Source organism: Amblyomma americanum, chromosome 1 (genome assembly GCF_052857255.1).
Source record: "Amblyomma americanum isolate KBUSLIRL-KWMA chromosome 1, ASM5285725v1, whole genome shotgun sequence".
Classification (NCBI taxonomy): Eukaryota; Metazoa; Arthropoda; class Arachnida; order Ixodida; family Ixodidae; genus Amblyomma; species Amblyomma americanum.
The window spans coordinates 192,473,570-192,491,794 of record NC_135497.1 but is presented as its reverse complement, the minus strand read 5'-3'; the positions used below and the strand labels follow the sequence as shown (position 1 = coordinate 192,491,794).

Sequence of the window (18,225 nt, the reverse complement as noted above, 5' to 3'; positions counted from 1 at the left end):
GTGCAACTATTGTACAGTGCTGCTCTAGTTCAGCATCCGAGTAATATAAGCATTCTTAGAGTTCTTGCACATGTGCTTATGGCAGGTAATTTAAGCTACAATGCACCAAACCTTCTGGGGTAACCCTCCACGCAACATTCCAACTGTGGCACATGTGAGGAACGTGAACAATAACTATTCGAAGAAATCTGGCACTGTTATTGAAAGTGCACCTACTGTTGCATTTTCTGCCCATGCTCTAGAGTGCCACACCAACTATGCCAAGAAAAATGATTCATGGAAACCAAACATTGGCAATGGTTTCTTTATCTACCAAGTCAAGCTTTCACATTTTGGGATCGCAATTATGTACACAGTAGACAGTCCTTGAAAAAAAAAAAGGCATGAAAATACTTAACTTAGAAAAAAAAAAGACAGTCAACAGCAAATCGCATATTCACGTATTTACGATAACATGACTGTTGCGACATGTTTCTTCTCTAGAATCTAGAGAAGTCTGAAAAGGACAATAACGCTGACAAGCAACCTTGAACTTCTTGGGACATTTCATATAAACCTTTGGCCACTGCACTTGTCAAAAAAGGACAAAGGTGCAAATGTTACAAGAACGTAGCCTCCCTGGTTATGTTAAAAACAAAAAATCGGCAAGGTGATTACACCTCAGTTGCAAAGCCACTTTAGAAATGGTCGTTACAGCAGCACACCAACAATGCCTCTCTGAAGCAGCCCGTCATTTCATGAAAAAAGCAGCTACAAAGATCACTCCAACGTAACACTTTGGATGGACAAGCTACAAAGTACACATCTCTAATGCATCAAAGGGCAGAATCTGGCAATATGCCAGGCATTTTTCACAAACTTTGCCCAAATAGATGAAGTGGCCTGTCAGCGTCGGTCGCTATTTTTGTCCACTGCAGCCCATCACCCACTTTGTTTTGCACCAACACTCAATATGGTTTATGTTCTCCCTGCCTCTCCCTCTTCAAGCACACCTAATAAAAACAAGACAGGACAAAACTTGGCAAGATTAGTTTGCCTCGAGTCTTCTTCAATATCTGTACAGTGCTCACTCTTTATACAGGACGTATGTAAGTGCTTATGCGGGGCCTGAAGCTAAGGTTTGGAATGAGCCTATATGTATAAAAAAAAGGTTTCCTAGAAGTCCCATAGCTTGTCGCCTCAGGTGGGGGAAGATGGTAGGGGCGTGCCAGGAGGCTAAGGTCGCAGGTGAGGAAAGGGAGGGGGAAGAGTACTTCCAACAGCAGTTGTCCACCACACTCTCTTCCAGTCACAAGATGCCCCCAACACAATTGCTTTCTCTCGTTCCTTTCCCATTTGGGCTAGGTGATGCCTAGATGTACTGGGCCAGCCAGCGGAACCCTTCGCCGTAGCCCTGTCTCTTGAGGACACTGCACATGAACATCTCCAAGGGGCGCGCTGTCATTTCTGACCTCGGAACTTTGCCCTGCAGACCAAGGGAAGAGAAAAAAAATGTTGCACAGTCAATTTCTTTACACTGCCTTCTGTCCATGGTTAAAACTGTCACAGGTGGCTCAGTTTGCAAAATTCAACATGAAACTTTGAGAAAACTATTCCAAATAAGAAAAAACAATTGCATTCTGGCATGCTGGAAAAAACAGCACCACTGCACATGCAAAGCAACACCTGGGCAACCTGCAAAAAAAAAAAAAATGCAGGTTGCAACAGACTCCACTCTAGCATGGAGCTAGGCCCACCATATGAGCCAAATACACCAGTTTCAATTTGCTGGACCATCTGGCATGAGTCCTTTGCTGCGTCAAATTAAATCACGAAATGTGCACAGTTCTTGCACTGAGACAGACAGCATTAAGCACAAGAGTTCAATCCTAACAGCCATATCATATGCAAGAAAGTTTTGTGAAAGTAGAACATCTAAAATAGCTCTGTACATCTCTGAATGCCTGAGATACTGTATTTACTAGGGTAATTTGTGCACCCTTAATTTATTACCGAATTTATTTATGCTCCCTACAGAACAGACTACCAACATGCATGTGGTTGCATGCAAGGCAGCCTTGGGAAAAGATCCCCAGATTGCTCGCACTGGCAGTCGATTTCCCAGATGAACAGTTGCAAGAGCAAAATTCCGGTAAACTCCTGTGCACGCCGAAATCTGAAACCACTGAACTATTTGCTGCTAGTCAGCCGGGCTAGCACGAGGGTGCTGTTATTGCCTTTTATCTCCTTTTGCCTCACTGCTGGCTTTGATATTATATTGCTGCGCCTTTATTGCTTCACACTGCGCACGCGCCGTCATGCTATCCTGTGGAGAACTACATAACGTGAGGCGGGGTGAAAGGGGTTATGCATCTTATAGAGCCAATTTTTCTTTTTGGCCAGCTAGGAATGAGAGTTGAGGGGCGGCAATATACGATGTGTATGTTGTGCATTATGGCCTGTGCAGCGATGTGATTGGCCGAGGTCACTTTGGAGCAGCTTTTGAAGCAGCCAAAAGTGTCTTTTGGTGCTAAAAGGAGAGCATTTGGCGCAGATATATACCGCATTTTGTGGTGTCTAAGTCGCTTTTTCTTTTATTTTTCGTTGGTTAGACTCACCACCACGCTAAAGTTTTTTGCTGTTCGTAGCAACTATGACAAGAAAATCGATGTGTAAAAATGAAGGATCAAGTTATTATACAGTTTTAGCACAGTGACATCCACTACTGTGATCCGCGTCAGAGGGGAGTCTGGGACCCAACTACGCCTGCGCAGTGGCCGGTGTGCCCTCCTCAGGGCCACCTATGCATACACAGGTAGGTCAGTGGGTGCAGTTAATGGTAGCGGAACACTCTATGCTAAAACTTCTTAAAATGTTCTCCAGTTAGAATCTCATAATCTTGCAACAGCTGGACTGGATGCGGCGGCGGCATGAAGTGCGCGCTGCCGCTGCCTCCAGTCCAGAGCAAATCCCTCCACGCTGTGAGCCTATTTCGCTTCTCTGTTTTCATTACGCGGAGCGACCACAGGCCTGGCCAGCTTGATATGCAGCATGTATACGTCCATGAAGGATAACATGCGGCGCCCGAGAATTTTGTAAATACAGAATTTTGGCGCAGGCTTGGCGCAGATCAGTCATATTTCATCAATGTAGCACCATATAGTGAGTAGGCTTTGCCTTTTTGAAGCAATTGGCGCAGCAACCACATCACTGCCTTTGTAGAGTTTTTTAGGACATGTTCACGAAATCTCCAGGTATTTTGTGCACCACCCGCTTTTCTCAAGCCTTAATTTAAAGAAAAACAGCAGTCAGATGCATTGCTACCTACATCTTTGTCCCTCACTGCACATACATTCCCTCCAATACAGTATTTGCAATCAAGGTAATGTGTGGCCGTTATCAGACAATAACATTCCAGCATTACCCAAGGTTGTGCTGTTCACACAACCAGCGAACAAGGCCACTTTTCATGAGCTCCCTCACCCACCTTCCCAGTAGTTTGCGAGTAAAGGCAGAAGTAAGTGCGGAGCTCGTCCTCACTCGCTGCGCCTGGCTTGTCAATCTTGTTGCCCAAAATCAACACCGGGCAGTTTGCCAACTGCTCATCAGTCAGCAGGCTCTGCAAGATAATTGGATACATCAGAAATTAAAAACACACCAGCACAACTATCCAGGGTTGAGCAAATGACTACCACACACATACCGTATAAACACATGTAGGGGCCACACCCTGTTTCCCCAAGGAAATATTTAAAAAAGAGTAACATCTGTATAAGGGCTGCACCCAAACTTTCCACGACCCACATGAGAATAGCCTTCGAAACGCACGCGCCGTGGCCTCTGCGATTAGCTCTGGCTGCAAGCAACGATGCGCTTGATCACAGAGGTGACGCATGTGCACAGGAGCTGTTGCAATGATGGTTTATGGGGGTTTAACGTCCCAAAGCGAATCAGGCTATGAGGGACATCGTTGTGAAGGGCTCCGGAAATTTCAACCACCTGGGGTTCTTAAATGTGCACTGACATCGCACAGTACACGGGCCTCTAGAATTTCGCCTCCATCGAAATTAGACCGCCGTGGCCAGGATTGAAACAGAGTCTTTCGTGTCGGCAGCCAAGCGTATAACCAAGCGTATACTACATTGCTTACACAACAGTACAACTTAACAGCAAGTTTTCAGTCTTGCTCCAATGCTCCCGGCACATGAAAGGACGGTGAAGAGCTCAGATACGTCAGAGTTGCTGCCCTGCATGAGCTGGAAATTCCACCTCTTTAACCAGGTAACCTTGATCGGCACTCCAAGCAATCGGAAGCGCCCTCTTGCCATGCAGTTTAAATTTTCAGAGCCTCCCATGGACCACTGAGCCAAGCCCAGCTGCGTACATTTCAGGCAGATTGGCGCAATGCTAGTCTGTTCTGTTTCTGTAAAGTGCCTCGCCTTTCCAGCGCAAATGTGGTTTCCTTTGGTTTCCATCTGTGTAGACCTGTGTGTCGAAAATGCATGCTCGATCATTACTAGCTGCTTGTTAGCGTGTGGTGAAGGGCTATTTTAGAGTAGTTCCAATTTGACATTCTTAACAGTGAACATGCAGTACAGCATGATGGAATTCCACAAAATTGACATAGCCACTCAGCTTTCACTCAAAAGCAGATAACTGACCATTTTTTTAAAATAAAATTTGCTGTGCTGTGAAACTGCTTCTCGAAAGGATTTTTCTTTTTGTAGTCATTCAATGAATCGACCTCCGGATATAATTCGAACGCTTTATAGAGTCCCTTCAGGTCCCAATGAACGTGGTTTTAATATATTGAGAAAGCGGTGCATCACACACTTTTATCAGCAGTTGGAGGCTACTGGTTGAGTTAAATAGCATATTTACTCGCGTATAACCCGCACCAAAATTGAAAAACAAAAAATGCATTTAAAAAGTGGGGGTGCGGGTTGGGGGGGGGGGGTCTGCTTCATGGCAATGTGCGGCGGCCTCCCCCATGTAGTCCGCCATTCCCATAGTGATCGATGCTTGTCAAACCGATGAGGGGCCAATGAAAGGCATAGCCAAATCCCCATTCATAGTTTATTCTTCCCCATGCCATTGGCCAAGTTTTCTTCAGCCAGCATTGTTGAGCCTAGTGTCAGGCACTGTTTCGTGTACTACACCCCAGTTTGCATTGTTTGCTTGCTTTGTTTTGGCATCATGAGTGCGACTCGGCGGCAGTGTTTCAGCGAAAGAGAAGCTAAAGATTATAGCTACTGCCGAAGAAATCTGCAACAGAGCTACTGCTCGTACTGGATTCCTTCCGAGGCCACTGCACTGATGTGGTGAAGGCTCGCCTCGCCGAGACCACCATCGACCGCGTTATAACAATACCTGGCAGCATGACATCCATCCTACAGCCACTCAAAGTGTGCCTGTACGCCCAGTGGATGGCTGATAGCCTTTACGCACTTACACCAACGGATGCGTGCGAACGCCCGATATTCCATTGCTGTGCCAGTGGATCGTGGATGCGTGGAAAGCGATACCGGTCGACTTGGTACGCAAAAGATTTAAAAAGTGTGCCATCAGTAACAGCTTGGATGGTTCCGAGGACGACTATGTCTTCAAGTGTGGCGATGAAGCCTCGAATGGCAGCAGTGAGAGCCGCGACGATTGAGAATCGGATAACCAGTGACGTGGTGGTGGTCATTTGAATAAATGTGCTGAAAACGAAATGATCACCGAGTGTGCAGTTGTATCTTTCTAGGACTTCTTTTTTTTTTTCAGCTAAACACGCAGGTTATACGAGTTTTTTTCTTTAGGAGTTCAAAGTTAGGGGTGCGCGTTATACACAGGTTGGGGTTATACGCGAGTAAATACGATATGTGAAGTGCATTTCACCTATATGTAATGCTGTGACATTTTCAGCTTCATTTGAATAGAGAAATAATACCCAAATGCTGATTGTATATGCATAAAGCAAATGACATTTAACAGCGATCATATTAAAGTACACGTCTGAAAATTCTAACTTACGATAATTCAAGCGAAAATCTGTTCCCTTAAAGTCTGAACTTGAAGCTCCTGTATTCAAATGTTCATACTCTCTCATGGCATTATGAAAGCCCATCAATTTTCTTGCCAGACCATTGCATTAGTGGCATCACGTGAAGTTGTTGCATGCACATATTTTAATCGAAACAAAGGTCTTCCGAGAGCCTTTTCCACTGCAAGAGGAATTTGTGCAAATTTCTAACCACAAATGAAGCAAACTGCTTTGATGCCATCACCGCATTCTCAAAGTGACATTTTACTTCTCCTGATGCAGCACTGACACTAGGGAAGAGGCATTCTATTTGCCCATCTGATAAAGGTGCAAGATTAGTTTATGGTTTATAGGTGTTTAACGTCCCAAAGCGACTCAGGCTACTAGGGACGCCGTAGTGAAAGGCTCCAGAAATTTAAACCACCTGGGGTTCTTTAATGTGCACTGATATCGCACAGTACACGGGCATCTAGAATTTCGCCTCCATCGAAATTCCGACCACCGCGGCCGGAATCGAACCGAATCTTTCGGGTCAGTAGCCGAGCGCCATAACCACTGAGCCATCGCAGCGGCTACAGGTGCAAGAAATTGCAACATTACAAGAGAAGTAAAGACTCACGTCCAGCTCTGCTTTGGACTCCGGAAACCGCTCCCGGTCATGGGCGTCAATGAGGAACACAATAGCATCCACAGCAGGGAAATAGTCCTTCCACACCCTACGAGCTGAGCAGATATAAAAACAACAATTTTTACCACTGCAGCCTTTTGCTCTGACCAAAGCGAATACAGCCCAAGAACACACCGGACTATTACAGGAAGGATATGTGAAAGCAGGTACACAAGACCGTGAAATGAGGCCACAAAATCAAAAGGAGGTGCACTAAGACTACTCTTACAGCAAGAGAGGTCGTGCTGGAGCTCTTGATAGTGAGCCACATGAATGCGCAGTTGTTTGCCAACAGGTTCATGCATGTCTGCTTTACAGATTGAAAGCACAGTATTGAGGAATGTGTAACAGAAAATTTTGTGCCCCTTTACAAAACAAGGTGAGGATGCAGTGCATTCCAATCATTCACAAAACAAAAATATAAAACAGCAAGAGGATCAAAACTTGACAGTCTTTACCGCCTTGGCACGCTTTCCCAAGTTATGCAAGCAATGTTTGCACATGCAGTCTGATCGAACAGGTTACCAAGAGACTGCAGAATGTGGTCAGCAGTGTTAAAAAACAGCAGGGCTACAAGTACTGTATTTTTAAGTATATAATGTTATCACGGATGTAACACAAGAGAGGAGTTTGGAGTTTGAGACACTATAACAACAGGAGGAGGAATGTAGACGCAGCATAAGCGATAAGTGCTGCGTATGCTTGCAGCTATCAAGAACCGTTGTGGCAGAAGCAGGCCACTGGCATAAATCACACAGCCAATGCCTGCGCTGCTGCCCTGTCATTGTCTTAACTGGCAAGCACACACAGCTAAATGCTGTTCGTTTGTAAGCTGAACATTTGGGAGCATTGCAATCATGGCACACAAGTGGGCATGCCATGCATTTTTTTTTATTTCACGGGCATCTGCAATAAGCGGAAAAAACCAATACGTGATGGACAGAAAGTTGGGAACAGCTCAATTGGACATTTTGTGGACCACTCTACAACTTGCCATTTGGAATTTTTTTCCCGACTTTGTCATCTGCATAGCTGGTTAATTAAACTTTACGTATGCACTGCTACATACAATAGCCAGCCACACGCATTTGGTTGCATCATCTTAGAGTGCCTCGACAAACAACCCTGGCTAAAGTTAGCTGGCACACCCTGTATGTGCAATCTATATGAAGTGAAGCCTCGTTACAATGAATACAGTAGCCGACGAGTAATTTGGACTCCAATAATTCGGACTTGTAGAATATTTCGGACTTCGATGAGGCACCGTCAGTCACCCCATAGAAGCCCATACATATTCGCGACTGATATTTTGGACTTTGTCCAAAAGTTCGATTTTTCGAACTAATTTCAGTCGCCTACGGGCCAAAATCAGCCATCTTATCAGCTTTGCGCCGGCGCAAAAGGCACCATGTTGGATTGAGGTAAATTTACTCTGCAGTTGGATTGGCTTGACATACTTTCGGTACCTCATGTTTGCCAGTAGAGGTCCCTGCGATCTCTAACACTTCGAGGTGGTAGTCAGATCGCCATCGCAGTCAACTTGCTTTTGTTGCCAACGTTGTCGCCAGCAGTTATTGCTTGTCTCATACATTGAAAATCGGTTGTTGGGGAAAGGAAATGGTGCAATATCTGTCTCACATCTCGGCGGACACACCTGAACCGCGCATTAAGGGAAGGGATAAAGGAGGGACCGAGAAGAAAGAGGCGGCCATAGTGGAGGGCTCCGGAATATTTTCGACCACCTGGGGATCTTTAACATGCACTCACATCGTACAGCACACGGGCTCCTTTGCGTTTCGCCTCCATTGAAACACGGCCGCCGCGGTCGGGTTCGTACCCTGGTACTCCCGATCACTAGCAGAGCGCCCTAACCACTGAGCCACTGCGGCGGGTCTCATACGTGCGCCATTTCGTCACTTGGGTTTCTCCGACTGCGTCGACCGAGTGGCACTCTGTCTTCACGGAGTTACATCCGTTCGTCGTTTTGTGATTGCGTCCGGCGGTTCCAGCGCTTTTAACGAAAAGTGCCTTGTCATTGCGTGTGTTTGACGAGCGATGTGGTGCACACTCTGGCTATGAACAACATGGCCCCACCGGTGCTGCCGGGTCTGTCAAAGAAGCGTGGGAAGCACTCAACTAAACGCCGTTGCCTTGCTGTGTAGCATATACAGTGAAAGCACAACTTAGGCGCAAATACAGGCACAAATCGTCGCCAGCAAGAGAACTTTTCCGCAAGGTAAAATCAGTGACCTTTTTTTAAGCAGATTTCATCTCAACAAAGTGATTTTTTGTACTTCAGAGATTTTTCGGACTGTTCGATTATTCGGACAATATTTCAGGTCCCTTCGAGCCTGAAAATCGGTCGGCGACTGTATATAAAAAAATCGTACACTAGTTCTATATACCCGAAATCTGTAACAAAATTCCACTAAAACTCATGCTGGAGAACCAAAATTTATTCAGTGAAAGAACAGCTACCGGTAGAGACCTTTTTCGTAGCTTTACCACTATTACGAAGCCGCTTGCGGTGACTGCAGAGGCCATAAAAAAACACTGGAAAACACAATTTGGCTTCCCCACAATGCGCTGCAGCACGCAGAGGTGCAGGTCAATCGCCAGCAAGAGCAGCTTCTTGGCATTACAGTGGTGTCTTGTAAGAAATCGGACGCCAGGATGAAAGCTATCGACGTTAGCACCACCTCCACTCTGACAGTCGACGTGAGTAGCTGCTGGAAACCTACCATATTTACTCGACTGTAACACGAGTTTTTCACATTAAAGTCGGCCCTCGCGTTATAATCGAATAACGCATTCCGATTGGCCTAAAGCAGTGCCGCGTTGCAGCTATTTCAAAGCAATCAGCTTGGTTGCGGTTTCCGCAGTTTTGCAATCTTATGCTGGCAACATGGGTACCACGGAAGCCAAATCCTCATCCATCCAAAGTCAAAGCGTTGTTCTCTCATTTTTTAGTGTCGTCGTGTCGTGTTCTTGTGGCATCGCTCGCGGTGTATTGATTCAGTGCACATGATGGCAATGCATCGTGCTCAGTAGGACGCTCGTTTTAAGAATAAAGCAATCCTGTTAGCCGACGAGGTCCAGAATTCTGCGGCAGCTCGAAGACGGCCTCAACAAGTCAACCATCCGCGGATGACGGCTGCAGCGGGAGGGGCTTTTTAAAATGTGAGCCTGACCGCAAAGGATTTCGCGGGCCTCCGCCCGGCCATCACGTCGAACTGGAGAAAAAAGTGGCAGACTTCATTATCGAGCAGTGCAATCATCGCATGGGGGTCAGTGTCGAGCTGATCCGTTGGAAAGTTAGAGACGTTGCTTGGGAGATGGGAAGTTCAGAGCATCTAGTGGGTGGGCCCAAACGTTCATGAAGAGGAATGGCTTATCTGCGGCGAACAACATTGATACGGCAGAAGTTACCGCAAGACTTCGGTCATGAAAAGGACTCCGTTTCCAAGAACACTGCCTTCGAAAGCAAGGAACATGAATAAATATGTTGGCCACGATGTCTATTACAGGTACTTTGTTTTGCGTCCTTAAGCCTCGCTTTACATCCGTGGTTTTATTTTTCCTGCTGGGCAGCATGTAAAGTCACCCCTCGCGTTACATTCGAGTAAACACGGTATAACAGCCAACCAAGTCGCTAGTTCTGAGCTACTATATACGGGTGCGAGAGGCACAAACGGGTGTAGACTGCCTGGCTAACAGCTTTTCTCGCCACTTCATCTCCTGTGGTGCTGCTGGCAAGTGAGAGATGAAAGCAGCAACCATGGCACCACTTCTTGCCGCACCACCCCTAGTCACTTGTGTACCGAGGCACTGCCGCCTGCTGAATGGGTGCAGCTTGGCACTTGTCAGTTCGATATATCTGTTTTGTGGAAAAGCATGTTCAATATTTAAAGAACTGCATGTTTGTTGAAAATAAGTAGGAACAGTTTGATACGGCCACTAATGCATAATATCCGTGCCCTGTGCCCTTCCGTTTCCTTGCTCCACTGCCGTTTTCTGAACAGTCCGTGCTACCTTCTTTCCATATGTCTAGCCACTCTCTCCTTTGACCTCCATGCTGCCCCAAGGTTGTCAAAAAGTTGGCATCTCCTAGCAGCTCGCAAGTCTGGTGATGAAGGCCGTTATCTTGATGACCAGCGAGAAAAGAAATTTGCGTTATATTCATACCTTGGTTCTGAATATAACTAGAGATGCACTTTAAAACTGATGAAGTGAGCAAAAAAACAAGTTATAATTGTGTTAATACAGCATCCTACAGAGCCCAGCAGCATCAGACTTATGACATATCTAATGCGTCATTTGTTTCAAGCCCAACCCCATGGCATTCGGTTTTCTATGTTCATTATATAGGCCGAAGTCCATAGCTGTATTAGAATGTGAAACCCTGCTGTAACACTACTAATATAATCTTCCAGACATTTCGCCCTCACAGAGAAGATACTATTCAACTTATATACACGGTAGAATAAAAAAAAAAAATGACGCTGGCAGCTGCTTTACACCACGTGACCGCGTGGCGGCGCAGCCACAGGGTGGCGGTGCCACCACGCTGAAGGCTCGAAATGCTACCGTAATGTAGCTATCGCTAAAAAAAAAATCACCCAGTTGAACAAATTTCAATAATGTTGCAACGAAAGTTTCAAAAGCATTTAACAAGCTAAGAAAAAGTCAGAAGGCACATGAGCAGTGCTTTCTTAAATACATAGTAACCGGCCTGCAATGATTTAGCTTGCTGTACACCTCATTACAGGTCACCGCTATACAAGCTTGAAATGTAGTAGAGCTTAAAAGTTTTATGGCCGCTCTGCAGAACCTCATACTCTGTACCTGAATAAGAGAAATTCAACTTAATAAAGTAGTTACAAAATAGGGCAACGTAGAATGACAGCCAAACAGTTTCTAAATGATTTCAGGTATTGCAATGTACTACGAAAGCTCCAGATATTTGCTTCCACTCAAGGTTGACGTGCAGTGAAAACAATACACTTCCATTTTTGCATTTTGTGGCTACAGCAATCAAACATACAACCGCATGCTGCACCAGTGCAACATGCCACCTATTGTACCAAGGCAGCAGGTGCCAGAAGCTCTCCCTTTCACACAAGGTACATGTTCACTTCCTGATCACTTAGGCAATGAAGAGTAGTGTGCTATAAGATAGCCAATTGCATAATGATTTTTACAGACGTGAAACAAAGAGCAGCTTCAAAAAGCTTCCAATACTGCAGTATGGTCTGGTGTGTCCGTCAGACCCACTGGCCAGGTTCACATTGCATGTGAGTCTGACCAGTCTTTCCAAGTGACTCCCCAAGAGCAACAGAAATGAATGAATAAAAAAACAAGCAAACACGCACAATAACCCTACCATCCACAACACTGCAGCCTCTTGCCAATGAATGACTTAAAACTCAAAATTTCTGTTTGGGCAAGTTGGCTCATGCTTGAAACATAAGAGACCAGCTTAGAAAAAGACAGTGACAATGGAACACTGAAGACTGGATGGGCACTGACAAGTACAGGAGTGTTTACCTTGGTGATGGCCACCCAAGTCGAAAGTGGTGAAGCGCATGTTGCCTATGGACAGTTCTTCAGAGGCTGCACACGTGGTCAGAAAAAACTGCTGCAGACTTATGCACACACAAAACACATTTCACTGATAAATACACACATTTTGTAGGCAACACAAGCAGATGTCAATAGTCCTCACTTCAGCTTTGGTCACACCAGTGCTAGTGCAGTGTGAACTAATGCACTAATCTGATTTCTGGTACCTTGTATATTCTGGAAAGAAACTGCCATCAAGCATAAAAGTGAGGCCCTTTATTTTTGTCTCCCTTGAAGTATCAAGCTTACAAAGTACAGTTCCCGACTAGAATAAATTTTACACAAGGTGACTGGCACTACCAGCTGCAACACATGTCTCGACACCATCCGTGTTCCCTTTTTGCTCCAGCTATAATAACTCATGGTGCACCATCTCATACACAATTTAATCTATGGCACAACCAGAGTAGCGGTTGCTCTGCTGACTAAGCTGCAGTCATAATTACGCAACACCTGAGAACCAGGACAGCAAAAAAATACGCACAGCATATTTACTCGATTTTAATGCACCCTAAATTTTAACGTGCACCTGTTTTTCAAGGTCAGAAAAAAAAGTATGACTTCGACTGTAATGTACTCGTACTCGATTCTAAAGTGCATGTCATTTTACGAGTTTTTTTATCCAGAAAAATCGTGCACGTTAGAATCGAGCAAATACAGTAGTCTTGAACTTAATTTTCGACATAGTGTGTATGAATTTTAGGAAAACCTGCCAGGCTGTATCCCAAAAATAGGAAGATGACTTTGCTGGAGTAGCTATTTTGCACTGGCATCACCTATCTAAAGCATATTCACTTAAAACCTCACAGCCAATAAAACACCTGAACTAACGCAATCTAAACAGAAGCTGCCTTGCTGTTTCCATCATTCTAAGTAGAAAGTGAAGAATGGCTGAAAGTTATGCCCCCGGAGCATTGGCGTTTTACATTTGGAGAGATTTTTCCCTTCTTTTCATCTATTTGCGCTTAATGGTGGTGACAGCAATAATCACAAGCAAGCATACTGTTAATATCTCAGAAACTACACTTGGAATGCAATGATGAGGTTCTGTAAGGACGAAGGCGTAAAGCTGGGAAAAAGAGCTCCTTCATGAAAATGCTTCACAAAGAACCCCTTGTCTTGGCTGCATGGCACCTGGAACGACGCGCACAACTAGAAGCAGCGGCAGGCTAGAACCATACCGAGAAAGAAAAAAAAAAAACATGCAGCACCCACAGCTTGCTGCCACCTGCTTCCAATCCCCACTGAGAATCTGCACTCTGAAACAATGCTGCACACACTGAAATATGGAGGTGAGTTACAGCTGCAATGAGAGGAAGCAAGTGAGGAACTCACTGGGATGCAGCGTGGGCACGTGCTGTGCCATCCGGTCATCTTTGAGCATATGCAGCAGTGTGGTCTTGCCTGCATTGTCCAGGCCCAGGAAGAGCAGTTTGCCGCTCTTCTTCCACAGGCCTGCCAAAAAAATAAATTGTAAAATACCTGCACCACCTTGTTGAAAAGGTAGGCCACAGGGCTTGTACAACTTCCAGCCTCTCTGCGCTGCACCTACAGCACACTTTTGAACTATGCCCATCAAGACATATGTATAAGCAAAACTTAACATCTCACTCCTGCTTTGCAAAATGCACACACTTCCATTGTACAGAGCCAGGAAATAGTGATGAGACTGCTGAAAAGTTCTTGTTCCCAAACCACTAAAGGTTTCCTTCTCCAAGCATCAATGAACCTTTGCAATTTTTACTCGTACAATACAGTCTACGAGCAACTTCTCAGGCTTTCAGTGGGGAAATGTCTTAACCTGCTACCAACATTAATTCAATATATAACTGAAGGAACAAAAAAATCAAACTTAATAATGACAAGAATAGTGCAGTAAACAAGTGACAAATTTGCACCAGCATTTCCAACAAACTGCAAGCTCAGATCAGCATTATGCCAAGTTTCTCCCCAATGAAGGACACTTAGCACAGTGACAATGCACTCCACTGTGACTAATTACAGAGAAAAGGAAGCCAACGTACCACTTTTACACTGGGCCCAGTGAGCACTAATGCTTCCAAACACTGTCAAGCCTTTTGCCCACATGCAGCAGAAACAAACTTCAAGCCATGTGCTTTATTAGAGGACAAAAACACCTTCCACACATGCTCACTTTTAACGAATTCTGCACACACTTTTGGGAAAGCCAGCACTGTACCCAATTGTTTGCCCACTCACTGGTTCACCAGCTGCCATGAATATTAATATGTTGTACGGAACACAGCATTGCAGCTTTTAAGTCACAAGCTTCACTGCCTGTCAGGTGCTATGAAAGCTAACTAAGCAGGGACAAATATATGCATGCTGGAAAAGGAGGGAAGCTGCTAAGTTGTGCTAGTAAATCAAGCGCAATTCATCAGACAAGCACATTTGTTTCTCCTGCCATTGAGCCCTACTTGTGTTCCCACAAGCACGTCCTCACATGTAATCAGTAATCCATGCCACCTAACATTCAATACCAGCAGTTTTCCTAACCCTCTTATAGAAACATTTTCTGAGGAGATTCCAAAGTGTTTAGCCAATCTGCTGAGTAAACAATTTCACCAGCAGCAAAATGAGTTACCTCCATGCATTTGTGAATAATACATTGTCAAAGGTCTAATCCGAGAAAAAAGAACTTGGCCATCTGTCCTTTCAAAACATAATACGAAAAGGAAAAAAAAAACACTGGCATCCAAAGCAGAAATGTAACTTAGTTTCTATCAGTAGTAGAAAACATTTCTTGCCAGTTTTGTGTGAAAAGAACTACACAAATAATTACAGAACTAATGACCCTGTCACAGGGTCATTTCAAAGGGTCTGGAACAGATAGTCTATCAAGATCTCGACGGCCTTCAAGCGGGAGCTGCGTGCACTCTTGGGCACTGAGTGCACGCAGCAACGCACTGGGGAATACAATCACTGCAGTATCACCCCTGAAAAACATGGGAAAAATACAAAACTTATTTTGCAGAAGAAAAAAAAAAAAAGAGACAGGCCGGGCTACAAAACACTGCAGCAAGCATATTAGCATTGTTGCCAGAAATACAACAACAATCAACACCAGCTTCTTCAAAAGTGCATGAATGCTACTGCAGCTTGTCCCAGAAACGAAGTTCATTTCAAGAGTGATTAATAATTACTATAACAAATAAACCCTTTTTTAAACTTTTCAGATCACCAGCCATTACTAGCATGCCTGCAAAATTATTGGTGGCGACGGTGGCACCACAACACTTTGATGGCAACTTTCGACAGCGATCAAGCTGGCAGTGTGGCAGTGGCACAGCTCAAGAGTTTCAAAGGCGATTAAGAATCTCGAAGGCTCTCAATCTGCTTGCATTTAGAAGTGGCCATGTGATGGGTTTAAGTCATACAGTCCCTTTAAATTAATGGCTAAGCTCTATTTTCCATTTTTTTCCTCCAATCCTTACCCTTCTTCAGCATAAGCGCTCATGGACGTCAGCTGAATCACTCTAATAATAGTTCAGGGGACTAAGCCAAATGCAAGAGGTAGTGTGTACATTCTTGAAAGTTAGCCACAAATGCAGAAAGTTCCCATAACGTTCTGTCCCAGACATTACGTGCTCCCACTAGTACCAATAACTGAAAAAAAAAAAAAAATTGGCTTTTGTGCAGCGAAAGCACGAGACTGGAGCAATAATCCCCAGCCTCTTAGGTGTAGGGAGAACAATTTTAAGAGAATTTTAATATTTTAAAACTTATACGCAACCAAAACCCATAGGCTTTTCTTTGACAAACTAATGGTCAACAGCAAAATTTAATTTAATTGCTACATGCAATTGTGACAACTCTTTCCTACAACAATTTTTGCCACATCAATGAGCATAACCATGATATGCTAGCATTGTGAATATCTGCTGGACTGGCCAGCACCCTGTGATGATAAGCACCAGATGCATGTGAATCATGACAACCAATGAACAAATTTACCTTATCTTGTGTGACTAACAGAAAGGCCTTGCACCACAAACAAATTTCGCCAAGTTCTATGAAGCCTTAGTGCAAACTGCTGAAACTCTTTAAAGCATTCCAAAACACCAGAGCCAAGTATGCAACACATGGCAACTGCATGTTTCAGTGCACTGCAAAGCGCATCTCAGAGCTTTGGCAAACTAACTAGGACCCTACAAACACGTATAGACGTGATGTACCAATTCATTTCACAGCAAAGGTCTAAGTGTTCAGGAAGAAGCAGCCTCCATAGCTACACATTGTCTGCTACTTTGCACACCGCTCTCGCGGCAAGGCGCCAAAGATGCCATGCACAATATTTCAGTTTGCAAAGTCTGGCATCATTAGGGAAGAGGCACCGCCACAGCACACACTGTAGCGCTGGCGATGCGCGACCGCTGCCAGAAGACAGCTGAAATTGCGATGATCACAGGTCACATGCACAAGGACAGAAGCACTACGATAAGCATACGGGAGTGCAAGCCACCCTCACTCCCTTGACTGCGTGAGGGCAAACGCTCCAAGCTTGAATTAGACAAATGGGGTATCATCCTTTGGAAAATACGCCCCCGCTCATATGTTCCTACAAATAACAAGAACCCCCAGTACCCTAGCTTTCAAGATAACAGAAGCCGCCGCGGTGGCAGAGTGTCCACATGGACAACAGATGGGGTTTGCTTAATGCGTTATGAAATGTCAATCAAAAGGCAGACGTTACGAATTCCACGCCTCTTTACAACAGAAAGATTGTGACAGCAGATCGTTTGCGCTAATCCGCTGATCGATAGAAGAACTGGCAACGGGGATGCTGAGGTAGGGGTCGTGTACAGACCCCAGTGCTTGCAATAACGTATTCAACGTTGATAAGGGGAAAAAGGGAAAAAATAGAAGACTTACCCAAGTAACCTAGAACACCGCCGAGCCATTCGAGGAGGAACATTTTTGGGCGACGAACTACAAAAAAAAAAAAAAATACCGGGTATGAATAACTTGTCAATGCACTCGTCAAATGACGATTCCAGTTACGCTTTTGAAACACTCGTAGTGTTGAAACTTAGACTGGTTGCGCATAGTACCGACAACTTTTAGAGGAAATACAACGATTACGGGTTGTGTAACGGGGAACCAGCGCACAGAACAGGACGTCGCACTCGGACCACTCGCTTGAAAGGAAAATACCAGTCGCCCTTTACCGCTACACTACAAACGGTAAGGGGACGCTCACGGGCCCTACAGTAGCAAAGACACTAATGTTCAATACTTCCATAATCTAGACTTTAACAGGACGTGTTTTAGCAGCGTCACTGCCCCCCCCCCCCCCCCCTGCACTTGAAGTAAAAAAAAAAAAAGAGCGACCACACACTTCATCGCGAGCAGGTTCTAAGCCTACGTATTTTAAGTTTAGAGTGCCAAAAATGAACGTCGTTGAGCGGTACCGAGCGCGAAGCATACGCCTCACCTTCCTGTGGTCTGTCGCCAAACTAAGAGGAAATAAATACGAGAGTTCGTTCTTCGGTTTCAGGTGGGGACTTTTCAACGCCAGATTTTTCCGCACTGGTATTAGGAGGGATGACGGCGACGAAAAAAGGTACTGAATTTCTTCGCCTGAGATGAGGCAGACGATGATTGGCCAAACTGGCGACAGCGACGCTACTATTCTTTAGCGGATGAGTTGAAAACTAAAGGTATTAATGATAAATAGCTTGTAAATAATATTAAGCTAGAAATGATAGTTATAAAAACTGCTTTAGTTACAATTAAATTTCATTACTTGTAATATAGTTGTTTATATAACCTACATTGTTACAAAATGTTCACATTAGGATTGTTCTGAGCGTTGCACTACCCTTGCACGTAAACTCTCTAACACATGGCAAAATCTACGTCATGTGGTCACGCAGCAAATTAAACAAATATTTAACAAAAATAAATAAAA

At 44.7% G+C, this 18,225-nt stretch overlaps 1 protein-coding gene across 2 annotated transcripts; it reads right to left on the bottom strand.

The window, feature by feature from the left end:
• Window positions 1–290: 290 nt before the first annotated feature.
• On the bottom strand, window positions 291–17,903 carry Sar1 (Secretion-associated Ras-related 1). 2 transcript variants are annotated; one of them, XM_077648135.1, is made up of 7 exons: window positions 17,749–17,903; window positions 17,187–17,243; window positions 13,629–13,748; window positions 12,219–12,284; window positions 6,624–6,727; window positions 3,467–3,598; window positions 291–1,465 (listed from the first exon to the last, which is right to left on the bottom strand). In XM_077648135.1, the coding sequence occupies exons 2-7, from the start codon at window positions 17,227–17,229 to the stop codon at window positions 1,352–1,354; spliced, it is 579 nt and encodes a 192-aa protein (XP_077504261.1). In that variant the 5' UTR covers window positions 17,230–17,243; window positions 17,749–17,903; the 3' UTR covers window positions 291–1,351. The 2 variants fall into 2 exon arrangements, with proteins under 2 accessions (XP_077504261.1, XP_077504262.1); XM_077648136.1 differs by lacking the exon at window positions 17,749–17,903 and adding an exon at window positions 17,397–17,420.
• Window positions 17,904–18,225: the final 322 nt, after the last annotated feature.